Genomic DNA, 25,659 nt, shown 5'->3' with positions numbered 1-25,659 from the left:
TAAAGACATTTCAGAAATATTGGTAATATCTGAACTTGTTTGGCACTTTCACAGTTTACCAAGAAACATTTACAAATATTAATCCCCTTTTACCCTCACAACAACCTGGTGATGCAGAATTCAATGCCCTTTTAAAGACAAAGAATCTGAAATTTGTTTTGTTTCATTAGTACAAGGCTTGATACCAATCCTAAACTAAAAAAACAAAACCTTTGCCATTATCAAGTATAAAAACAAACAAATACACGTTGTGTTACTACCTTTGGGAACTTGTATCTTTTTCATGGCTGTCATTGGTAGAAGAAATTTCATCCAGCTGCTCTGGAAGGGGATGATGATTAAGAGCATACTTTGTTATTCCTTTCCTGTGAAAGATAAAAAGAAAGTTATATTTCCTATAAACAAAAAATATACCTTTCAGAAACTTAGTCTAGACGTTGGTCACCTACTTCTTGCTGCTCTGGAAATGCACTGTCCAATACATTAGCCACTAGCAGTTAAAATGTGGTTAGTCAGAAGTGAGATGCACAGATGCATTTTAAGTTTAAATACACAGGATTTTTTTTTTTAAATATATTTTATTGATTTTTTACAGAGAGGAAGGAAGAGTGATAGATAGTCAGAAACATCGATGAGAGAGAAACATCGACCAGCTGCCTCCTGCACACCTCCCACTGGGGATGTGCCCGCAACCAAGCCACATGCCCTTGACCGGAATCGAACCTGGGACCCCTCAGTCCGCAGGCCGACGCTCTATCCACTGAGCCAAACCGGTTTTGGCATAAAACACACAGGATTTTGAAGTCTTAGTACAAGAATGTACAGTATGTCACTAATCATTTTATCTTAATTATATGTTAAAGTGATAGTGTTTTGGATGTGAGTTAAAATATATTATTAAAGCCCTAACTGGTTTGGCTCAGTGGATAGAGCGTTGGCCTACGGACTGAAGGGTCCCAGGTTCGATTCCAGTCAAGGGCATGTACCTTGGTTGCAGGCACATCCCCAGTCAGGGGTGTGCAGGAGGCAGCTGATCGATGTTTCCAACTCTCTATCCCTCTCCCTTCCTCTCTGTAAAAAATCAATAAAATATATTAAAAATATATATATTATTAAAATTAATTTCACTGTCAATTAAAAATATAAGGTATAACCCACAACTATTAAAACAGCTAAAATATGGTGATAACACAAAATACAGGTGAGGATATGGAGAAACTGGATGTGTCTCATATATTGCTGGTGGGGAATGTGAAATGGTACAGCCACTCTGGAATAGTTTTGTTTTCTCATAAAACTAAACATGCATTTACTATAAAACCTGGCCATTGCATTTTTGGGCATTGATCCCAGAGAAATGAAAACTTATGTTCACACAAAAATATGTATATAAATGTTCACAGCAGCTTTATTTATAATTTTAATATAACTGAAGTGTTTTTTGATGGGTGAAGGGTTAAACTCTGGTATATCCACAATGGAATATGATCCAGCAAAAAAAAAGAAAAGAAAAAGAAGTGAACTATTGACACATGCAACAACTTGGATGGATTTCAAGGGTATCATGCTTAGTGAAAAAAACCAATCTCAAAAGGTCACATACTGTATGATTCCATTTATATAACATTCACAAATTACAAAACTACAGAGGTAGAGAAAAGATTAGTAGTTATCAGAAGGTGGAGAAAAGAGGGGATGTGACCAGAAAGTGATACACAAAACTGTTCCTTGGTGGTAATGAAATATCTATCTTGATTTTACAGGTGGTTACACAAATTGGTGTATGAGACTAAACAAACATACACACACAAAGGAGTGGATGTAAAAACTGGTGAAAAGTGAATTAACACATTGCGGACCAGTAGTTTTATTGCTAGCTTTACCCAGTGCCAGATAAGTTTCTATTGAATGAGTATAAAAAATGTTGTACATAAATGTTAAAGGTACGCTTTGAAATTAAATACTCATTGCATTTTGAAGTTATTTATTACATGTTCTTACAAGCTAATATCTTTTTAAAGTATGATACTTTGTAAAACACTGTGTAATATGAAGCAAGAATTCTCGTGATCCATCTGCAATGTGTTAAGGTATATGGTCCAGTAGTATTGTACCAATGTCAGGCTTTGAAATTATATTATCCTATCTAATAAAGAGGGAATATGCTAATTAACCATCACTCCATCACAAAGATGGCTGCACCCACAGCTGAGGCCAAGTTCCCATAAGGAGCCTTAACAAGCAATCAGCAGGGACTTGAGGCTACGCCCTCCCCTGCCCCCGTGGGGCTTGACAGGGGACCTCAGGCTGGCAGGGCTTGACAGGGGACCTCAGGCCACCTTCCACACCCGGCAGGGCTTGACAGAGGACCTCAAGGTGCGCTTCCCATCCTGGTGCTGGGCTAGGGGACCTCAGGCTGCTCCCCCCGCCCCAGTGCCAGGCCAGGGGACCTCAGGCAGCGCCACCCACTAGGAGGGGCTTGGCAGGGGACTTCAGGCTACAACCCCCACCCAGCAGGGCTAGACAGGGGACCTCAAGGTGCACTTCCCGTGCTGGTGCTAGGCTAGGGGACCTCAGGCTGTTCCCCCCGCCCCAGCGCCACGCCGGGGGACCTCAGGCTGCGCCCCCCACCTGGCAGGGCTTGACAGGGGACCTCAGGCCACGCACCCCATCCAGCGGGGCTTGATGGGGGACCTCAAGGTGCGCTTCCCGTCCTGGTGCTGGGCTAGGGGACCACAGGCTGCTCCCCCTGCCCCAGCGCCAGGCTGGGGAACCTCAGGCCATGCCCCCCACCAGGTGGGGCTTGACAGGGGACCTCAGGCCGCACCACCCACCCCAGCACCGAGCCAGGGGACCTGAGGCTGCGTCTCCCTGCCTGGCGGGGCTTGACAGGGGACCTCAAGGTGCACCCCCAGTGCTGGGTCGGGGGAACTCAGGCCGCGCCCCCCGCCCAGGGGGGATCTGAGGCTGCACCCCCCTGCCGATGGGGCTTGACAGGGGACCAGAGGCTGTTCCCCCCTCCCAGTGCCGGCCAGGGGGCCAGGGCTTGATGGGGGATCTCAGGCCATGTCCCACAACTGGCGGGGCTTGACGGGGGACCTCAAGGCATGCGTCCCCCCCACCCCCATCTGTGCTGGGCGACCTCAGGCCACGCCCCCCGTCCTGGTGCCGGGCCAGGGGACCTGAGGCTATGTTCCCTGCCCGGCGGGGCTTGACAAGGGTGGGACTAGCCAGGTCTGGATCTATCCCAATGAGGGGTGGGGGGCTGGCCGGGTCTGGGTCTCACGTGATTTTTTTTTTTAAAATATATTTTATTGATATTTTACAGAGAGGAAGGAAGAAGGATAGAGAGTTAGAAACATCGATGAGAGAGAAACATCGATCAGCTGCCTCCTGCACACCCCCTACTGGGGATGTGCCCGCAACCAAGGTACATGCCCTTGACCGGAATCGAACCCGGGACCCTTCAGTCTGCAGGCCAACGCTCTATCCACTGAGCCAAACCGGTTTCGGCTGGGTCTCACGCGATTTTGAGGTGCATGTGGGAGGGCAGGGACTTGACTCTGGGTCCCGTGGTGTGCCCCAGACTCTGACAGGAGGAAGGTTTTCATATACATTTTACTAATTTTCTTTCATCTCTGACACTTCTATTATAGAGAAAGGGCAAATAGCAATATTAAATTATTTCCTCTAATTAATCCCCTTTTAATGTGCACAAATTCCGTGCACCGGGCCACTAGTCTATATATATAAAAGCCTAAGCGACTGTTCGACCGTTAGCTATGATGAGCACTCAATGCACAGGCATGGAAACATGGAACAGATTGATGAATCTCAGAGGGAAGCGGGGAGGAGAGAGGGCGGGAAGAGATTAACCAAAGATCTTATTTGCACCAGATTCATGCAACAGTGGGGTCCCTCGGCCTGGCCTGTGGGGATCAGGCCAAAATCAGCAGTCCAACAGCCTCTGAGGGGTCCCGGATTGCAAGAGGGCGCAGGCTAGGCCAAGGGACCCCAACGGTGCACGAATTCATGCACCAGGCCTCATATATATATATATATATATATATATATATACACACACACACACACACACACACACACACACATATGTGTATATACACACACACACACACACACATATATGTGTATATATATACATACATACACATATATATATATATATATATATATATACATATATATATCATATATAAGATGTTATCACTGGGCAAACCTGAGTGAAGGAAGGGTTCATGGGACTCTATGTACTATTTTTGTAACTTTCTGCGAGGCTATAATTATCTATATATATATAAAAAGCCCTCAACCGGAATGCCAGAACGACTGGTCACTATGACGCCCACTGTGGCCAGTGAACTGACCCGATTGCGGGGGTGGGGCTGGCCGGCCAACCTCTCGCAACTTCTCCCCCCAGCCAGCCCTGCCCCTGATCCGCCTCTCCCACCTCGATTGGGGGTGAGGCCGGCAGCCAACCTCCCATGGCCCCTGCCCCTAGCCGGCCCAGCCCCTGATCAGCCCACCCCACCCTGATCAGCCCACAGACCCTCCCCCAGGCCAGCCCTGCCCCAACCCCTTGCAGCCCCACCCCAGATTGACCCCACCCCCACCCCGATCAGGGGCAGGGCCAGTGGCCCACTGCCCACAATCCACAGCCCCTCCCTAAGGCTGGCCCTACCCCCAATCAGCCCACCCACCCCATTCAGGGGCGGGGCTGGCCCACTGTTCACAGCCCCTCCCCACAGCTGGCCCAGCCCTGATCGGACCCCAATCAGGGCAGGCCAACCGGCCAACCTCCCGCTGAACCCCACCCATGCACGAATTCATGCACTGGGCCTCTAATTTCAAAATAAAAAGTAAAAAATTTAATTTCACCTGTTTCTAGTTGTTGTTTTTTAACGTGACTACTTTAAAATATGAAATTTAAAATTACATATGTGGCTTGTATTATATTCCTACTAGAGGCCTGGTGCACAAATTTGTACATGGGTGAGGTCCCTCAGGGTGGCCTGTGGGGATCGGGCCAAAACCTGCAGTCCAATGCCGCCTGCTGCTCCTGCCCGTCTCAGCCATGCTGCGCCTGCCACGGGCTCATGCCCAGTCAGTCCCAATCGGGAGAGCCCTGAGTCTGGCGCCTGTCCCAAGGGGGCGGGGCCGGAACATGATTGGCCTTCTGGGTGGGCTGTGGGACACCCTTGCCAGCCCAGGATCTGGATCCGTCCCGCTGATGTTTGCGCTGGTAGCCAGGAGCCACCTGGCGGCCACTTTTATATCCTTTCTTCCTTGCGGAGCATCTAAGGAGGGGAAGCGGCCGCGTTGCCCAAGGCCAACTTCCAGGAGGCCAGCGGCGCTGCCAGGATTGTGCCGGTGGTGCCGGTCCGTCGGTGCCTGGCCCGTTCTCCAGAGATTGGAACTACAGGACTACTGAGGGAGTTGGCTGCCGCCAGGCTGATGGGCCACTGGGACGGATGGGTTGGTCAGCTAAGCGGCGCTCCCGCTATGAGAGCACACTGACCACCAGGGGGCAGCCCCTGCATTGAGCATCTGCCCCCTGGTGGTCAGTGTGCATCATAGCGACCGGTCGACTGGTTGTTCAGTCACTTAGGCTTTTATATACAGTAGGTCCTCGGGTTACTTCAGAGAGCTGTTCCTACGGCACGCGATTTTCACTGTAAGTCGGAACCCACCTACATAAGCACCTACATCACTCACATGGAGCACATACACAGCAGTAATGAAGTGAAACAGTAAAAAAAATTTAAAAGAAAGATAACAATTCCTGACCTTTACTTGTGGTAAATAAATAATAAAAAACATAAAGCACATAAGTACATACGTTGAAATTACGGAACTTAATCCTAATCATCTATAGTAAACTTTCCTTCCCACAAAATTCTTTAGTCAAACAAATTTAGGAAATACGATAGGTTAAACAAAGTTAACAGGTTTCTTTACAAGAGGTCTTCCCAGGGCCTTTTATATGCAAATGTATATTATAAATCTCTAATGCTCTTATTTCCCAGGAAAGGAAACTGAGGCACAGAGGGATTATGTAACCTGCTTAAGGTCTTAGGGCTAGTCAGTGATGGAGCCAGGACTCAAATCCAAGTAAACTGGCTCTAAGGCTTCTCAGAGCAATTGAATAGTGTGAGATTTTAGCGAACTGTACCATTTTTTTGTATACAAATATAAAGGTAAGGGCCCAGTTAGTGGATCTTGTTCTTTAAATTATTTCTTAAATGGTGGGGATTGACTTGTGCAGAACTATTTGTACTTCTCTCATTCAGTGATCCTACAACTAAAATCTTGTCTTTGAAATAGTGGTAGGGATCAGAAATATGGATTCCAGTTACAAAATAGAAACTTAAGACCTTTTTTAGTCTGTCAGAGAAAGTGGATTATGGATTGACAATTAGATAATACCAAAAATATTAAATTTTATAACAGCATTGTGGTTACATAGAAAATGCGTAATTTTTACAGATGCATTCTGACTGGCACTGGCTCAGTTGTTAAGAGTATCATCCCTAAATGCCAAGGTTGCAGGTTCAATCCCCAGCCAGGGTACATACAAGAATCAGCCAATAAATGTATCAAGTGGAACAACAAATCTATGTTTCTCTTTCCCTCTTTCTCTCCCTCATCCTCTCTCTCTCTCTCTAGTGTCAATCAATAAAAAAAATTTTGAAAGGTGCATACTGAATATATAGAGGTAAAATGATGATGTCAGGGCTTTTGTTTTGCTCCCTTATTTCACAGATGAACAACCAAGAAAATATAGATGAAGCAAATATATTAAAATTTTGATAAATGTTTAATATGGGTGATTGGCACCTCATTATATTTATGTTTAAAATTTAGCATTAAAAATGTTAAGCTCTATGTTGAAAATCATTCTTTATCCAAATTCTTTTCAACATGTCTAATTTGGAAGTGTTAGGGAGAAAGCTAAAGTTACTGCTTCAAAGCAAATTACCATTATAACACCTAAAGTAAAAATTGCTTTTAATTTACAGTCATTTAGATGCATATAATCCTCATCTTCATTATTCAATCACCCCAACTCCTCCAGAGAATCATCTTTTGGGAGAGTTATCTTAGGGAGTATCTAACAATAGAGAACAAGTAACATAACTATACTGGATCACTTTTTTCCATAATAGATAGTTTTTACTTTCTGAATAATCAGAATTTATTATAAAAGCAGATTTTTAGCTAATCCCTATTTGCTTTCTTAGGAAATAACTTTCTTCTTCTAATTTCTAAAAAGCTTATTATCTGCATTGCTACTATGTAGATATCCTATTACTTTGTGAATAATAAGCTTCTGAAAGCAAGGAGATATCACAGAGTGCTTTTCTTTGTATGGCTATTGTACCAAGTAAAGTGGGAAGGGACAGGCATTGACCACCTTTCTGAGGACCAACTATGTGTCAAGCTTCGTGCCATCACTTTATTTTTTATTTTTATTTTTTAAAAAATATATTTTATTGATTTTTTTACAGAGAGGAAAGGAGAGGGATAGAGAGCCAGAAACATCAATCAGCTGCCTCCTGCACACCTCCCACTGGGGATGTGCCCGCAACCAAGGCACATGCCTTTGACTGGAATCGAACCTGGAACCCTTCAGTTCGCAGGCCGACGCTCTCTCCACTGAGCCAAACCGGCCAGGGCCATGCCATCACTTTAGATACGCTTTTAGATAAGGTCTTTTCCCTAAATTACAGAAAGGAGGGATCAAAAATTTAGTAATTGCCTAAAAGTCACACGGCCAGAAAAGACCCTAGCCAGAACCCAGATATAACTGAAAAATAATAAGCCTGTTATTACCATATATAATTAATAATAAATTGTATGGTTGCTAAAATTACATAGCTTATTGGAGAAAGGGGGTGGGAGGATTGGAGTTAAAAACAAACACCCAAGCTCAAAACCTATTGGTTATATAATCTTAAGATGTGTAACCTGTCTGATATATCATCTTCTGAAAAACTGAAGATAATCATACTCATCTTACTGAGCCGCTACAAGGGTCAAGATGTGAAAGTCTGCATTAGTAAATGTGTGACATTATCATTTACTTACTAAATTACAACACTTCACTAGGGGTGGGAGTTGTGTCTTTTAGCCAGAAATATTTGCTCTCTAAACTTTAGAGTCTAAAGTCTCAAAGCAAATTATATGCATAACCCATGGACATAGACAATAGGATGGTGAAGACCTGGGGGGAGGAGGGGGCTAGAGGGGGTCAATGGGGGAATAAGGGGGACATATGTAATACTTTCAACAATAAAAATTTAAAAATAAAATTTAAATAAGTCTCAAAGCGAATTGATCCTTATGGATTCAGATGCTCAATTGTAGAGATGGAGAGGCAGTATATGTAATGGCTATGACCAAAGGCTTCAGAATCAGGTGGACACCGGTGTGTACTTCAGCTTCACCACTTCTGGCTGAGTACAGTCTTTAAACTGGGATCTTTAGAAGAGAGAAAAAGGACATGTTAAGAGGAAGACAAAGGAAGAAAGGAAGAGGGAAGGAGAGAATGAGACAAAAACGAGAGGAAAAAAATGTAAAGGCAAGAAGAGATTGAAAAAAGACAAAGGAAAGAAAGAAAATAACATTAAAATAAATAATTGCCCATGGTAAACTAACTTAGAGGCATCAACAGGTACAAAAATTCTGTGGAGAAACCAAGATGGTGGCATAGGTAAACACTAAACTGCTGCCTCGCACAACAATTTCAAAACTACAACTAAAAGACAAAACGGACATCATCCAGAACCACAGGAAGGCTGGCTGAGTGGAAATTCTACAACTAGAAGGAAAGAGAAAAGCACACTGAGACTCAGAGGAGCTGCAGAAGGCAGAGGTACAAAGATGCACATGCGCGCGCACGGAAAGGGCTGGCAACTGAGTACGTGGCTGGCTTTCTCAATCGGGAGGGAGACAAAAGCTCCTGACTGCTCTGAACTCCAGTTCCAGGCGAGACTCTGGGGACCCAGACTCATTCGGGGAGAAACTGGACTGTCTGGCAGCGGGCGAAACTCGAGAGCCGCTTTCTCTCAGAGGTGCTTGCAGAGATTATTGCAGGACACTGAGACCCAGGGGCCTCTTAGGACAGGGCTGATGGGAAGCCATTACTGTCTGCTCCGCCCTGAGACTCCGCCCCATCCAAGCTGAGCACATAGGCTCTTTCAAGTCTTGCCTCATAAGGATGTCTCCAGCACCGAAGTTCTCCCAGCGTAGACACAGCTGATCCTCACAGCCAATTGGCCTGGAGGTCAATTCCTCCCAGTGATACCAACAACAACTACAATAAGACTGTGCACACAGCCCACAAAGGGGTACACCAAGAGTGTCCACCTCAGGTAACTGGGGAGGCTGAGCCACTGGGCCCTATAGGACACCTAGCACACAAAGCCACTCTATCAACTCAGGGAAGCAGCCAAAATGCAGAGACAAACAGATCATAAATGAAAGAAATGGCGGAAAGCAAACGACTGGATATAGAGTTCAAAACCATGGTTATAAGGTTTTTCAAGAATTTTCTAGAAAAGGCCAATAAATTTAGCGAGACCCTCGAGGATATGAAAAAGGACCAACTAGAAATTAAGCATACACTGACTGAAATAAAAAATAATATACACAGATCCAACAGCAGACTAGAGGATCGCAAGAATCAAGCCAAAGATGTGAAACACAAAGAAGCAAAAAACACCCAACCGGAAAAGCAAAAAGAAAAAAGAATCCAAAAATATGAAGATAGTGTAAGGAGCCTCTGGGACAACTTTAAGCGTACCAACATCCGAATTATGGGGTTGCCAGAAGAAGAGAAAGAACAAGATACTGAAAACCTATTTGAAGAAATAATGACAGAAAACTTCCCCACCAAATAGACTTACAAGTCCAGGAAGCACAGAACCCCGAACAAAAGGAACCCAAAGAGGACCACACCAAGACACATCATAATTAAAAAGCAAAAGACAAAGAGAGGATATTAAAAGCAGCAAGAGAAAAACAGTTACCTTCAAGGGAGCACCCATATGACTGTCAGCTGATTTCTCAACAGAAACTATGCAGGCCAGACGGGAGTGGCAAGAAATTTTCAAAGTGATGAATAGCAAGAACCTACAACCAAGATTACTCTACCCAGCAAAGCTATCATTCAGAATTGAAGGGCAGATAAAGAGCTTCACAGATAAGAAAAAGCTAAAGGAGTTCATCAGTGCCAAACCAGTATTATATGAAATGCTGAAAGGTATTCTTTAAGAAGAGGAAGAAGAAGAAAAAGGTAAAGATAAAAATTATGAACAACAAATACATATCAACAAGTGAATCTAAAAATCAAGTGAATAAAAAATCTGATGAACAGAATAAACTGGTGAATATAATAGAATCAGGGGCATAGAAAGGGAGTGGACTGACAATTCTGGGGGGGAAAGGGGAGCAGGTGGTGCGGGAAGAGACTGGACAAAAATCATACACCTATGGATGAGGACAGTGGGGGTAGGTAAGGGCAGAGGGTGGAGTGGGAACCGGGTGGAGGGGAGCTATGGGGGTAAAAAAAGAGGAACAATTGAATAATCTGAACAATAAAGATTTATTTAAAAAAATAAACTGGGATCTTTATATGTAGAATGCAAAATAGCAGTCCCCTTCTGCTATTCTTGTTGGGTAGGATTAAGTGAGCAAATACATGTAAGCATCTTTGCACGGTGCTTGGCACTAGATATATTCACCTTTGTTGTAACAGTGAACTTAAATTAGTAACTTCTTGGGTCGTCATTTGCCAAGACAGTGGGGCGTGAAGCACTGCGGAAACTATCAATGCCGCGTAGGAGACCTGAGTTCTGGAAATGCAGCCCAAGAGGGCCAAGCCCTGGGAGAGCACAGGTGACAGTCTCTTAACTAGAAATGTAAGTAGAAGGGACAAAGTCCGGCAAGGCGGGAAGGAGAGAATTCCGAAGAAAATGTCCTTTCTCCCGCCTGGGAGGGAAAGGAGCGAGGGACTGGTCACGAAGGGTCCCCAGAGCGCCCGCGCCCCACCTCGCCTCCCCTGGCCGCGGCTGGGATGGTTGAGCAGTCCACTCACAGCTCCAAGCTCTGTGGCACCGCCTTCCGAGTGTATCTGGAGATCATCCTCCTCCTCCTCCGCCTCCTCATTCGCGGCCGGCAAGGGCACGCCAGGGTGGGGGCCTCCAGGCCTGGCCCTCCGGCCGGCTCCTGCCCGGCCCCCTCCCTCCACCTTCCAGCCCCGTCACGCCCCGTCGCCTAGACTCCGGACCGCCACCTCCTCTGATTCCCCACCTCTCCGATCTTCCGTCCTCCCTACTTCCTCGCGGGGGCGGAAGTGACGAAGGCATCGCGCACTTGCCTAATGCTCCCGCCCAAGCGCAGCAGTGACCACGCCGGGGTTCCGGCGCTGAGCGGGCCTCGGGTTCCAGACGGGTGTCTGGGCTGAACTTGGGGGCCAGGCTTTGGCGGCTGCTAGCTGTTCCGGGTTCCCGACCAGCTCACGCGGTGGGAGGTGCGGCTGAGGAAAGGTGCCGCAGCAGAGACGTGTCGGAGAGGCCCTAGAACCGTAAGAGGAATTGGCTTCATTTTGTCAGACGGAAGGAGGGAGCTTATCTTAGTAAAGAGCCCGAGACTGCAAGCCAGGCCTCTGCTGCCCGGTCGCTTCTCTTTTCTGTGCTCCTGGTTTTGTCATCTGTACAATGAGGGCTTAGCTCGAGTGACCTCAAAGTCCCTTCTAGTTCTGACACGGAATTCTTCATAATCAGGTGTGCTTGGCATTACGGGGTGGTTAGGTGGGTAGAATTACTGTCTGTCCCTCTGGGTTGAAAGGCCAAATGATGATTTGGGCAGCCTGTGATGAAAGGATGTGTCTGGAGAGAATTCTGATGCAGGTTCCTCTCCATCTCATCATATTAGTCCGATAGAAAGCCGAGTAGATATAGAAATCGGATCACGTGGGCCATCCAGGGCTGTGCCATTCTTTACAAAGCATCGCCTGGCAGCAATAATAAATTACTTTTGTTTGTAATGGAAACTCTTAGAAGATAGATATCTACCTCCTCCACCTCCTGGTATGACAGAGCTGTGCCCCACCCCCGCCCCCCCCCCGACCTGAAAAAGGGGCAAATTTTGGACAGGTAGTTGTAGGGTCAAGAACCATGGGCAAATTGTTTTGGGATAAGACATAAATGTTTTGTAGTTTTTAATTCCCCTATGTCATACAGTGTTTATAAAAGAGAAAGATCAAAATTCTTCAGAGTAAGGCAGGTTGCTTTTAAGAGGGTTTAAATAATAAAAAGTTAAATTGGGGAAGGATTCTAGAGATGGTAGAGTAACAATTTAATTCTACAATTAAAGAAAAAGCCCCAGAAAGAGAGAGTACAGTGCCCAAAATGACACAATTAATTCAGTGGCAGAGCTGGGACTTTGGATAGTATTTAAACAGAAGATGTTAGGGCAGTGTTCTCAAAGTGTGTTTGTTACACACGCCACTGCAACTACAAGGGCAAATATTTTTTTATTTTGTTCTTACATAATTTGGGAATGTGATACTGGATTTCCATTCATTGTATTATATCACAAGTTCCTGTAACATAATTTTAAGTATAAAGAACATAATTTTAAGTACAAAACTGTCATTGAAAGAACATTAAATAAATGTTATTATATTTGGTAAATGATCAAGGCAAAAATCATGATGATGGTATGTGGATAATTGAATTTTGGAAAACAATGTTAATGGAATCCCCTAGAATAATTTAGGGAATGGTATATTACTTCTACATTGTTCTAGATTGTTTATATTATTGAAACTTTAAATGTAGTTTTCAAAGAAGAATGGAGGAGAATATGAAGCTTGCTACAGTGGAAGATACTGTGGAGTACCGCCTGTTCCTGATACCAGATGAACCAAGGGATGCAGAAAAACACAAGGAGATTCTTCAAAAGTATATTGAGAGAATAATGACCCAGTTTGCCCCTATGCTGGTCCATTATATCTGGCAGAATCAGCCTTTCAATCTCAAATACAAACCTGAGAAAGGTAAGGAAGGCTCTTTTACTTATTTTGGTTTGATATGGTGGCGTTTAAGGTCATTTTGATAACAGTGATGTGTATAATAGCCCACAGTTTATTCAGTGTTGTCAGGAGATTTAGATTAGTGATGCCTGCCTACATTAAGGTAAGCCCTTAAAATTTTTTTTTCATTCATATTGATGAAAACATTCTAATAGTCACTACCTTAGGAACTAAGCAACATTATTAAAAATGGGGCTATTCTTTTAAACTTTACTTTTGTTATGCCACAATGTATCTAGGTACCTATACTAAATAGATTCAGGCATCTTTATTTTTATTATTTTTTTAAAATATATTTTATTGATTTTTTACAGAGAGGAATGGAGAAGGATAGAGAGTTAGAAACACTGATGAGAGAGAAACATCAATCAGTTGCCTCCTGCACACCTCCTACTGGGGATGTGCCCACAACCAAGGTACAAGCCCTTGATGGGAATCGAACCTGGGACCTTTCAGTCCGCAGGCCAGCGCTCTATCCACTGAGCCAAACCAGTTAGGGCAGATTCAGGCATTTTTAGCTGTTACTCTGTATTTCTCACTATTGATGGTGTGATTAGTAGGCTGCCTTGTTTTATATGGTTGTTTTGGGTAGTGATCTAAGAGTGGCTCTGCCTGGCTTATAAAGAGAAATAATTGGGCTTTATAACCATTATTTGCCACTCAGAAGCATTTTGAGATTTTTCATTGTCTTCCCTGTATTGTTGGTTGTTGAGATCTGACCTCTAGAATCATGGATAGGTGACGAAGGCTCTCCTTATACAGTGATTTATGTGAGGTCTTGTTTCAGATCAAGAGCATGGCATCGTGTGAGACCCTAAGTCTGGCTCTCAATTGGTTGTCAGATGTCTTCTCTAACTGTTAATTTTATTGAATTTCTATTCACTGAAATACATGTGGTATTTATTGGCAGGAACACTGTCACGTTAGTGCAGCACATGCAAAACAAACTCTTTTTTCTAGAAAATCATTTTTATCCAGTGTTTTCTCATCTTGCTTAATGGCTTTGCCATCTACCTAGTTATCCAAGTTAGTTAGTCATTCAAAATCATACTCAATTCCTCACTTCACCATGTTCAGTCAGGGACTAAGTCCTAGTGTGAATACTCCTAAAATGTGACCCCCTTCTCTACATCTGTTTGGCTACAGTATAGGCCTCTTTAAAAAAACAAACAAACAAAAAAAAAAAACCATATATATATATATATATATATATATATATATATATATATATATATATATATTGATTTCAGAGGGGAAGGGAGAGGGAGAGATAGAAACATCAGTGCTGAGAGAGAATCATTGATCAGCTGCCTCCTGCACACCCCACACTGGGGATTGAGCCTGCAACCTGGGCATGTGTCCTTGGCCAGAATCGAACCTGGGACCCTTCAGTCTGCAGGCCGACGCTCTGTCCACTGAGCCAAACCAGCTAGGGCTGTATAGGCCCTTTTTATCTCTTCATCTGGAAGATTATGATAGCCACTTAACTAACCTCTCCAGTTTAGGCATCTCCAGTTTCCTCATACTGTTAAATTTACTTTTGAAGAACACTAATTTGATCATGTCACTCACCTGCCTAACATTTTAAACAGCTCCACGTTGCTTCTGGATGAAGTTCAAATTGAAGTTTAATGTATCAGATAGATAGAGATAGACACCCTAATTGGAGTTTCTCTAGCTTAACAAATTTGGGAGGTCTGGGGTGAGAATAAGAAGAGTTGACTGGGCTCTTCTTCCCACCTGTTTTTTGCCATGGCAGCTTTTGAGACACTCCACCATGCACTTGTTTGACCTCATTCTGTTAATGTGGTATATTGCATTGATTGATTTTCACATGTTGAACCATCCTTGCATTTCAGGATTATATTCCACATGGTCCTGGTGTACAATCCTTTTAATGTGCTACTGAATTCAGTTTGCTAGTATTTTGATGAGATTCTGCATCAATATTCACCAGGGATTTTGGTCCTAGTTTTCTTATATTGTTTTTTGTCTGGTATTAGAGTAATGCTGGCCTCATAAAATGAGTTTGGGAGTATTTGCTCCTCTTCAGTTTTTTGCTAAGTGTTTGAGGAGTGTTGATGTTAATTCTTTTTTATATGATTGGTACAATTCTCCAGTGAAGTCATTTGGTCCTGGGCATTTTTTGTTGTTGGGAAATTTTGATTATTGATTCAATTTTCTTACAAGTTGTAGGTCTATTTAGATTTTCTGTTTCTTCTCGACCAGACTAGATAGATTGTGTGTTTCTAGGAATTTACCCATTTCTTCTAAGTTATCCAATTTGTTGATATACAGTCATTCATAGTGTTCTCTTATGGTCTTTTTTATTTCTGTGAAATAGGTGATAATATCCCCTCTTCCATTTTTGAGTCTTCTCTCTTTTATCTTAGTTAATCTAACTAACGTTTTGTCAATTTTGTTGATCTTTCTAACAAACCAACTCAGTTTATGTTGATTTTTTTCTATTATGTTTCTGTTCTCTATTTTATTTATCTGTGCTCTGATCTTCATTATTTCCTTCCTTCTGCTAGCTTAGGATTTAGTTTGTTCTTTTCTAGTTCCTTAAGGTGTAAAGTTAGGTTGTTGATTTGAGGTCTTTTATAATTATAAACTTCTCTTTTAGTACGGCTTTCACCGTATCTCATAAGTTTTGGTATGTTGAGTTTTTGTTTTTATTTCCTCAAGATATTTTCTAATTCCTCTTATGATTTTTTCTTTGACGCACTGGTTGTTTAAGAGTATGTTGTTTATGCCCGGCTGGCATGGCTCAGGGGTTGAGCATCGACCTATGAACCAGGAGGTCACAGTTCAATTCCCAGTCAGGGCACATGCCGGGTTGCAGGCTGGATCCCCAGAGTAGGGTGTGCAGGAGGCAGCTGATCAATGATTCTCTACCATCATTGATGTTTCTATCTCTCTCTCCCTCTCCCCTCCTCTCTGAAATCAATAAAAAATATATTTTTTAAAAAGAGTATGTTGTTTAATTTCTACATATAATTGCATACTTGTTTACTAGTAAAAATTCTGTTCCATCCAAATCTAGCTACCTAATATTCGCAGAACCTCTGTGCCTTTGCACATACTATTCTGTCTTTCTGGAAAGCCTACTTCTTTCTGGTCATTCCTCTGATGAGCATAACTCAGATATCACATCCTTTATGTTCACATAGTCCTCAGTGCATACCTCTGTTTATCATCTTGTTTTGAGATGACTTGGTTGTCTATCATTGTTGGGGCCCTCAGCTCCTCAATAATAGGCTTCTTGTTTCTTGTTCAGATACACGGAGCTGGGGATTGCAACCCCAGATCCTAGTATAGTCTCCAGAGCACAACCAATGAATGTTCGTATAATTGAATGGTTATTTGTATTTTTATTTGCACTGGCAAATTAATTTGGTTATATGATTACTTTTCTCTTGTTTTTAGGAGGTGTTCCTGCTCATATGTTTGGCATGACAAAGTTTGGGGATAACATTGAGGATGAATGGTTTATTGTTTATATAGTAAAGCAAATTACAAAGGAATTTCCAGAATTGGTAGCAAGGTATTATAGTTATTTTATTGTTGTAAACTATGACATTTTTATTCATTTAGTAAATTTTTTTCTGTGGTCTGGTAGAAATTTTACAGATTTGGGATGATTTTAAAAATGACTTGTGTGTTTCCTTCCTTTTCTTTTGTGACTTCCTTTTCTCGAGGAAGAATGAAAGTATCAATGGAGAGTTCACCTTCCAAAATATTTCAAAACAAAACTCACTTGTTTTAGGGTTTTTTTTATTTTTTTATTTTTTATTTATTTTTTATTTTAAAATATATTTTATTGATTTTTTACAGAGAGGAAGGGAGAGGGAGAGGGATAGAGAGTTAGAAACATCGATGAGAGAGAAACATCGATTCAGCTGTCTCCTGCACACTCCCTACTGGGGATGTGCCCGCAACCAAGGTACATGCCCTTGACCGGAATCAAACCTGGGACCCTTGAGTCCGCAGGCCGACGCTCTATCCACTGAGCCAAATTGGTCAAGGCTTGTTGTTTTTTTTTTTTAATTCTCATGAAAGAACAAATACACATGGTAAACAAAATTCAAACAATACAAAGGGTGTACTGCTTTGATTTCTCAAAAGTAATCATCATCCGATTTCTTGTAGATCTTTAAAAAATAATTCCATATACACATACACATCCCACGTATTTCACAGATATCTTTACTATGTCTTTGTCTATTAGACCATAGCTAAACATTTTTTGAGAAATTATATGTGTAAGAAATTCAGAGAGATATCAGTGAACAATTGTGTAGATAGCAAAGTAAATTCTAATTCAGTTTTAAAAAATGGAAACTGATAGTTCTCTGTAATGACCGAGTTCTACCACCAGAGGGCGTTTCACCCACTTACCGCTTGTCCTAGTTTCTTAGCCCTCAAATTCTGATCTTTTTCTATCCACCCAAACTCTTCCCCAGCAGAACAAAAAGAAAAACAACAAATTTGAAAAACTTATATAACATCGAAATTTCAAACATACATAAAAGTAGGAAAAATGAATTCATGTGTACCCATCACACAGCTTCAAAAATTATCAACTCATGGTTATTCTAGCTATACCCTTCCCCTACTTCCATATCACATAAGATTATTTTAAAGCAAATCTCCAGTGCTATGCCATTTGGTCTTTAAATACTTAAGGAAGGAAGTCTAAGAGATACGAACTGTTAATTTAAACACTACTGCCCTGGCTGGTATAGTTCAGCTGATTGGAGTGTCTTCCTATGCACCAAAAGGTAATGGGTTCAGTGCTTGTGGGAGGCAACCGATCATGCTTCTCTCTCTCTTTCTCCCTTCCTCTCTCTCTAAAATCAATGAAAAACATGTCCTGGAGTGAGGATTTTTTAAAAATCAAATAAATAAATAAAAATAAACACTGCGGTTATCACACCTATAAATAATTAGCAATAATTTCTTAATAAATTATAGCATTTTAAATGAACAAATAAAATATATTAATTTCTGTCTTTACAAGTATAATAAGGAGGGAGCAATACCTTTTTAAAAAAATGTTTTTATTGATTTCAGAGAGAGGAAGGGAGAGGAAGAGAGAAACATCAATCTGCTGCCTCCTGCACACCCTCTACTGGGGATCCAGCCTGCAACCCAGGCATGTGCTCTGACCAGGAATCAAACCAGTGACCTCCTGGTCATGGGAGAGAACGCTCAACCAACTCAGCCACACCTGGGGCAGGGGGCAATACCTTTTAGGTGCAAATTCTGGTATTTATATATTGATGGTTCATATATAAACACCAGGCCTATAAAAGCTCTTTAAATTGTAGGTATTTTAATATATTTTTATATATTATAAAACATATATAAAATATTATATATATTATAAAATGTATATAATATAATAATATATATATCTCTCCCTCTCTGAAATCAATAAAAATATATTTAAAAAATAAAATAAAAGTAATGCAAATGAGGCAAAATAAAATGATCTTTCAAGGCCCAAATAATATCTCTTCTATAAAGAGTTAACTAGTCTTGGCTATATGTGATTTTTTTTTTCTTTTAAAACCCTATAGTACTTTGTATATTTTTTCATATTTTTGTCTACTGTTATTTATCTGTATACTTATTTTCTCTCCAACTCCCCCATACAATCTTATAGTCTTTTTCAGTGAAGCGTTACATATTTAAAAAAACAAACTTAGTATCTTAAACATTTGCTTTAACAATAGCAATCTACACACTGTACATATCTAGATATTTACTAAGATGAGTGAAAAAGTGTATTAGAATAAACAAGTATATTAATCAAAAAATCTGTTTAATTACTGGCAAATATGTGCTTTATGAATGCAAAAGTGGAACTTTTTTTGCATTAGGATTGAAGACAATGATGGTGAATTCTTGTTAATAGAAGCTGCTGACTATCTCCCTAAATGGATGGATCCTGATAATAGTGCTAATAGGGTAAGTATACACAAATTTGGAAAACTTAGGGAGATAAAATCATGTTGCAGTGCCTAGTATGAAAACTAAAATGTAACATTTTGCAGGTGTTTTTCTACCATGGGGAATTGTGCATTATTCCTGTACCAAGGAAACCTGAAGCAGTATCCTGGTTACCGACTACACCCCCAACAATCCCAAAAGCACTGAATATAATCTCAACACACCCAGAAAAAATTTTGGCTTCAGAATCTGTACGAGCTGCTGTGAATAGGCGTATCAGAGGGTAAAAAAAATAACATTTTCATTGCTAGTGAAGGAGCCTTATGCTTTAGGGCAGTTCAAATCTTTCATTGAATGTAGAATTTCACTTAGATTAATACTAATTTTCATTCTGTCTTCATTCTTCATGAAGTTGACTACCAAATTATACTTAAACTAGAGGCCCAGTGCACGAAACTCGTGCACGGGTAGGGTCCCTAGGCCTGGCCAGTGATCAGGGCCGATCGTAAGGTGATCAGGCGGGACCCCACTGGCACCCGCCTTGGCTGGCCTGGGGCCTGCAGTCTGGGGGCAGCTCCTGCGTTGAGCGTCTGTCTCCTGGTGGTCAGTGCACATCATAGTGACCGGTCAATTTGCATATTGGGCTTTTATTATATAGGATAATTTAAAATCAAGAAATAATATATTTTTTAATTCCCATTTAAAAGTGTTATAATCCAGTCCAAATATTTTTACATTACTTACCTTAGAAAGTATTATTTATATCCATAGATTAATATTTTGAGAAATAAAAACTTAAGGGAGCAAATGTGCTCAGGTTTTTTCAGTGTTCCGGGGTTATATGTGGAATTCTTTCACCTGTGTGGAACACTTTAGCTTCTATTCAGAAGAGAAAGCCTAGGTCTAATAACATAGTAATTCAACCATTCGAATTTCAGAACTTATTAAATATTTAGCACCACCAGGTCTTAACAATATTAAATTTCTTTTAGCCCTGGCCAGTGTGGGTCAGTTGGTTGGGCATCATCCTGTGTACCAATAGGTTGCCGGTTTGATTCTCAGTCAGGGCTCAATCCCCAGTAGAGGGCATGCAGGAGGCAGCTGATTGATGTTTTCCCTCTCTCCCTCTCCCTTCCTCTCTCTAAAAATCAATTTTAAAATATTTTTAAATAAACCTCTTAGCTTTGTTTCAGTATATTTTCTACCATTTTTTAGAAGAATAAACTTTGATTTTATCCTTGTTCTAAAGTATAATAGAGTAAAAAAAAAGTATAATAGAGTTTTTGTTTTGTTTTTATTGAACCCCCTTAGTCCTTTTTTAAAATACTCAATTTCCTCCCAATTTTTCTTTTCTCTTCTTTCCTGCGGTTTTTAGTATAAAAAGTATTTTTATCTTTAACTCTTTTGTCACTCTATCTCACAATTGATGAACCAAGATAAGATGTTAAAGAGAAATAAATGGTATAAAAATTCTAGATATTTACATATTATAAAGTTAAAGTAATTATGTTACTTGTCACAGATACCCAGAAAAAATTCAAGCCTCCCTCCATCGAGCTCACTGCTTCCTTCCAGCTGGCATTGTGGCAGTGCTAAAGCAGCGCCCCCGACTGGTGGCCGCAGGAGTCCAGGCCTTTTACCTACGGGACCCCATTGACCTGCGAGCCTGTCGTATTTTCAAGACATTCTTGCCTGAAACACGAATAATGACATCGGTAAGATACCACTCTTGATCATTTCGTTTGTCTCACTGAAGAGTTAGTTATTTTAATTGTTCACTTGAAAAAAATGGAAATATTCTGTTTCCTCATTGTAAGTTAATATGCTTTTTTTTCCTTTTTTCTTTCCTCCCATCCAGTGAAAGATTTCAAGAGACCTGACTCCCTATTTTATATCCCAATGTTTCCTAGCTATTTTTGATCATATTGTCATAACATAAAACATTTCATTTCTTGCCTGGCCAGTATGGTTCAGTGATTGAGCGTTGACCTATGAACCAGGAGGTCACAGTTTGATTTCCTGGTCAGGGCATGTGCCTGGGTTGCAGGCTCAATCCCCAGTAGGGGCTGTGCAGGAGGCAGTCGATCAATGATTCTCTCTCATAATTGATGTTTCTCTCTCCCTCTCCCTTCCTCTCTGAAATCAATAAAAATATATTTTTTAAAAAACAAAACAAAAAAAATTTTATTTCTTTTAGAGAATTGAGAATTATTTTTTTAGCTCTGGCCAGTGTGGCTCAGTTGGTGGGAGTTACACCCCGTGCACCAAAAGGTGGTGGGTTCGATTCCCAGTCAGGGCATATACCTAGGTTGCAGGTTCTATCCCCAGTCAGAGTGTGTACGGGAGGCAACTGATTGATACTAATTAGGTGTTTCTCTCTCTAAAAAATTCAGTTAGCCCGGCCGGTGTCACTCAGTGGTTGAGCATTAACCTATGAATCAGGAGGTCATGGTTGGATTCCTGGTCAGGGCACATGCGGTTGTGGGCTTGATCCCTGGTAGGGGGCGTTCAGGAAGCAGCCGATCAATGATTCTCTCTCATCATTGATGTTTCTATTTCTCTCTTCCTCTCTGAAATCAATAAAAATATATATTTTAAAAATAATTTTTTAAAAGAATTATTTTTATCTTCTACCCATCAAAATTGCCATATGATATAACTAATAAGAATTTCATTAGTGATAACTAAAAAGCAAACAGTGAGGGTAAATTTTATGGCATGTGAATTATATCTCAATAAAGCTACTACTATGAAATATTGGCAATGAATAGGTGGGGTCTTTGCATTTCATATGAATATGAAGCTCATAAATGAAGCTATTGTTATTAACTATGAAATAATATTCAAATTTTAATTTTAAGAACAGTCTTATGTCTTTTGTGTCTCAATGTCTAGGTCACCTTCACTAAATGTCTGTATGCACAGTTGATGCAACAAAGGTTTATGCCAGACCGGCGGAGTGGATACAAACTGCCTCCTCCATCTCATCCCCAGTACCGAGCCCATGAATTGGGCATGAAGCTGGTAAAGTTGAACAGGAAAATTTTATTTTCTTCCTATGTCTATAAGGGCTCTTAAGAGAATAATGGCACAGCATATAAAGTTTAGAAATATATCCTATTTATGCAAAAATATGATAAAACATTTCAAATAAGAAGGGAAAAGGGATTATTCAGTAAATGATGATAGGACATCTGTGAAACCATCTGAATATTAAAGTTGGTTCCCTCACACCTGTACCAAAGTAAATTCCAGTTGGACCAAATATTTTTTTTAATCTTTATTGTTCAGATTATTACAATTATCCCTCTTTTTTCCCCCATAGCTCCCCTCCATCCAGTTCCCACCCGACCCTCCGCCCTTACTCCCTCCTGCACTGTCCTCACCCATAGGTATAAGATTTTTGTCCAGTCTCTTCCTGCACCCCCCACACCCCTTTCCCCCCGAGAATTGTCAATCCACCCCCTTTCTATGCCCCTGATTCTATTATATTCACCAGTTGATTCTATTCATCAGATTTTTTTATTCATTTGATTTTTAGATTCACTTGTTGATAGATATGTATTTGTTGTTCATAATTTTTATCTTTACCTTTTTCTTCTTCTTCCTCTTCTTAAAGAATACCTTTAAGCATTTCTTTTTTTTTTAAATATATTTTATTAATTTTTTACAGAGAGGAAGGGAGAGGGATAGAGAGTTAGAAACATCGATGAGAGAGAAACATCGATCAGCTGCCTCCTGCACACCTCCCACTGGGGATGTGCCCGCAACCAAGGTACGTGCCCCCGACCGGAATCGAACCTGGGACCTTTCAGTCCGCAGGCTGACGCTCTATCCACTGAGCCAAACCGGTTTCGGCACCTTTAAGCATTTCATATAATACTGGTTTGGTGGTGATGAACTCCTTTAGCTTTTTCTTATTTGTGAAGCTCTTTATCTGCCCTTCAATTCTGAATGATAGCTTTGCTGGGTAGAGTAATCTTGGTTGTAGGTTCTTGCTATTCATTACTTTGAATATTTCTTGCCACTCCCATCTGGCCTGCATAGTTTCTGTTGAGGAATCAGCTGACAGTCATATGGGTGCTCCCTTGTAGGTAACCAACTGTTTTTCTCTTGCTGCTTTTAATATTCTCTCTTTGTCTTTTGCTCTTGGCATTTTAATTATGATGTGTCTTGGTGTGGTCCTCTTTGGATTCCTTTTGTTTGGGGTTCTGTGCGCTTCCTGGACTTGTAAGTCTATTTCCTTCACCAGGCTGGGGAAGTTTTTGGTCATTATTTCTTCAAATAGGTTTTCAGTATCTTGCTCTCTCTCTTCTTCTGGCACCCCCATAATTCGGATGTTGGTACGCTTGAAGTTGTCCCGGAGGCTCCTTACACTATCTTCATATTTTTGGATTCTTTTTTCTTTTTGCTTTTCCGGTTGGGTGTTTTTTGCTTCTTTGTATTTCAAATCTTTGGCTTGATTCTTGCGATCCTCTAGTCTGCTGTTAGATTTCTGTATAATATTTTTTATTTCAGTCAGTGTATGCTTAATTTCTAGTTGGTCCTTTTTCATATCCTTGAGGGTCTCGCTAAATTTATTGGCCTTTTCTAGAAAATTCTTGAAAAACCTTATAACCGTGGTTTTGAACTCTATATCCAGTCATTTGCTTTCCTCCATGTCTTTCATTTGTGATCTGTTTCTTTGTCTCCACATTTTGGCTGCTTCCCTGAGTTGATAGAGTGGCTTTGTGTGCTAGGTGTCCTGTAGGGCCCAGTGGCTCAGCCTCCCCAGGTATCTGAGGTGGACACTCTTGGTGTACCCCTTTGTGGGCTATGTGCACAGTCTTATTGTAGTTGTTGGTATCACTGGGAGGAATTGACCTCCAGGCCAATTGGCTGTGAGGATCAGCTGTGTCTACAGTGGGAGAACTTCTGTGCTGGAGACACCCTTATGAGGCAAGACTTGAAAAAGCCTCTGTGCTCAGCTTGGATGGGGCGGAGTCTCAGGGCAGAGCAGACAGCATTGGTTTCCCATCAGCCCTATCCTAATAGGCCCCTGTGTCTCAGTGTCCCGTGGTAATCTCTGCAAGCACCTCTGAGAGAAAGCCACCCTCGAGTTCCACCCACTGCCAGACAGTCCATTTTCTCCCCAAATGAGTCTGGGTCCCCAGAGTCTCACCCAGAACTGGAGTTCAGTGCAGTCGGGAGCTTTTGTCTCCCTCCCGATTGAGAAAGCCAGCCGTGTACTCAGTTGCTCGCCCTCTCTGCACATGCGCCTGTGTACCTCTGCCTTCCGCAGTTCCTCTGAGTCTCAGTGTGCTTTTATCTTTCTTGACAGTCCAGTTTCACTCCGTATGAGTCTGGGTCCCCAGATTCTCGCCTGGAACTGGAGTTCAGCGCAGTCAGGAGCTTTTGTCTCCCTCCCGCTTGAGAAAGCCAGCCGCGCACTCAGTTGCCAGTCCTCTCCGCACACATGGCTCAGTACCTCTGCCTCCTGCAGCTCCTCTGAGTCTCAGTGTGCTTTTCTCTTTCCTTCTAGTTGTAGAATTTCCACTCAGCCAGCCTTCCAGTTGTTCTGGATGATGTCCGTTTTGTCTTTTAGTTGTAGTTTGGAAATTGTTGTGCGAGGCAGCAGTTTAGTGTTTACCTATGCCACCATCTTGGTTTCTCTGGTCCAAATATTTAAATGAAAAAATTGAAACCATAAAATTTGAAATTTTGATAATCTGTGTAGGAAAGGCTTTCTAAGCATGACTTGAAATCATAAGCTAGAAAAGATTGATAAATTTGATTATGTAAAAAGTAAACATTTCTGTGTGTGAAAAAAACAACACCCATTATAAAGTCAAAAGAAAGTAAACATGGAGAAAATATTGTATTTTCAATTTAAATGACAAAGCTGATTTCTCTAATTATATAGTGTTCCTACAAGTTAATATGAAAAAATACAAATTAATTAATAAAAAAATGTTCTGAGACATAAAAAGATAGTCCAGAGAATAGGAAATACACAGATTTTTAATCTAAACATGAAATATGTTGACCCTTGCTTATATAAGAAAATAAATGCCAATTAAACCTACAAAGTAGTATTTTCACCATTTGGCAACTATCAAAGAGTTTGATAATACATACTGAATTAGTAAAAATATATAGAGCAAGAGATACTATCAAACATGGATGGGTATATAAATTGATTCAGTGTCTTGGAACAAAATTTGTCAGTATCCTTCAACATTTAAAATGGACAAAGCCTTCTTCTCAGCATCTTCACTTCTAGAAATCTATCCTCCATATACTTTACATGTGCACAAAGACATCGAGTATACTCATGAGAACATTGTTTGTAGTAGCAAAGATTGAGAACTACCTAAATGTCAGAAGGGAAACAGATAAATTTTGGTCTATCTATGAAATGAGATGAATAAACTTATGTGTGCTCATAGAAAATGATCTCCAAGGCATATGACAAAATGAAAAAGCAGATTTAGAGCAGTGTGTATGTTGCCCTTGAGTGACAAAAGGGATGGAGCAGGAGGATGTGCATACACAGATACACCCTATCCGCTTGAGTGCATAGAATTCTTCTGAGGTGATTTGCA

The 25,659-nt window shown here is 41.2% G+C and overlaps 2 protein-coding genes across 8 annotated transcripts in view; one reads left to right on the top strand and one right to left on the bottom strand.

Moving 5' to 3' along the window:
* Positions 1–11,362, bottom strand: part of FAM149B1 (family with sequence similarity 149 member B1) — a 53,915-nt gene extending 42,553 nt beyond the window's left edge. The window contains exons 1-2 of one of the 3 annotated variants that reach the window (XM_080642111.1): positions 11,117–11,362; positions 261–365 (exon numbers count right to left, since the gene is read on the bottom strand). In XM_080642111.1, coding sequence (XP_080498237.1) covers positions 261–365; positions 11,117–11,187 — 176 coding nt within the window. In that variant the 5' untranslated portion in view covers positions 11,188–11,362. The remainder of the gene's footprint in view (positions 1–260; positions 366–11,116) is intronic. The other 2 variants (XM_080642110.1, XM_080642112.1) reach the window with 2 other exon arrangements.
* Positions 11,363–11,406: 44 nt separating this feature from the next.
* ECD (ecdysoneless cell cycle regulator) overlaps positions 11,407–25,659 on the top strand; it is a 37,327-nt gene continuing 23,074 nt past the window's right edge. For 3 of the 5 annotated variants that reach the window (XM_080642107.1, XM_080642105.1, XM_080642108.1), the window contains exons 1-7: positions 11,423–11,605; positions 12,864–13,081; positions 16,547–16,664; positions 19,006–19,093; positions 19,180–19,358; positions 20,598–20,790; positions 21,971–22,099. In XM_080642107.1, coding sequence (XP_080498233.1) covers positions 12,877–13,081; positions 16,547–16,664; positions 19,006–19,093; positions 19,180–19,358; positions 20,598–20,790; positions 21,971–22,099 — 912 coding nt within the window. In that variant the 5' untranslated portion in view covers positions 11,423–11,605; positions 12,864–12,876. Of the gene's footprint in view, positions 11,805–12,863; positions 13,082–16,546; positions 16,665–19,005; positions 19,094–19,179; positions 19,359–20,597; positions 20,791–21,970; positions 22,100–25,659 lie in introns of all 5 variants that reach the window. The other 2 variants (XM_080642109.1, XM_080642106.1) reach the window with 2 other exon arrangements.

The sequence above is a fragment of the Plecotus auritus genome (genome assembly GCF_963455305.1).
Source record: "Plecotus auritus genome assembly, chromosome: 9".
Taxonomy (NCBI): domain Eukaryota; kingdom Metazoa; phylum Chordata; class Mammalia; order Chiroptera; family Vespertilionidae; genus Plecotus; species Plecotus auritus.
This window is presented reverse-complemented; position numbering and strand designations above follow the sequence as displayed.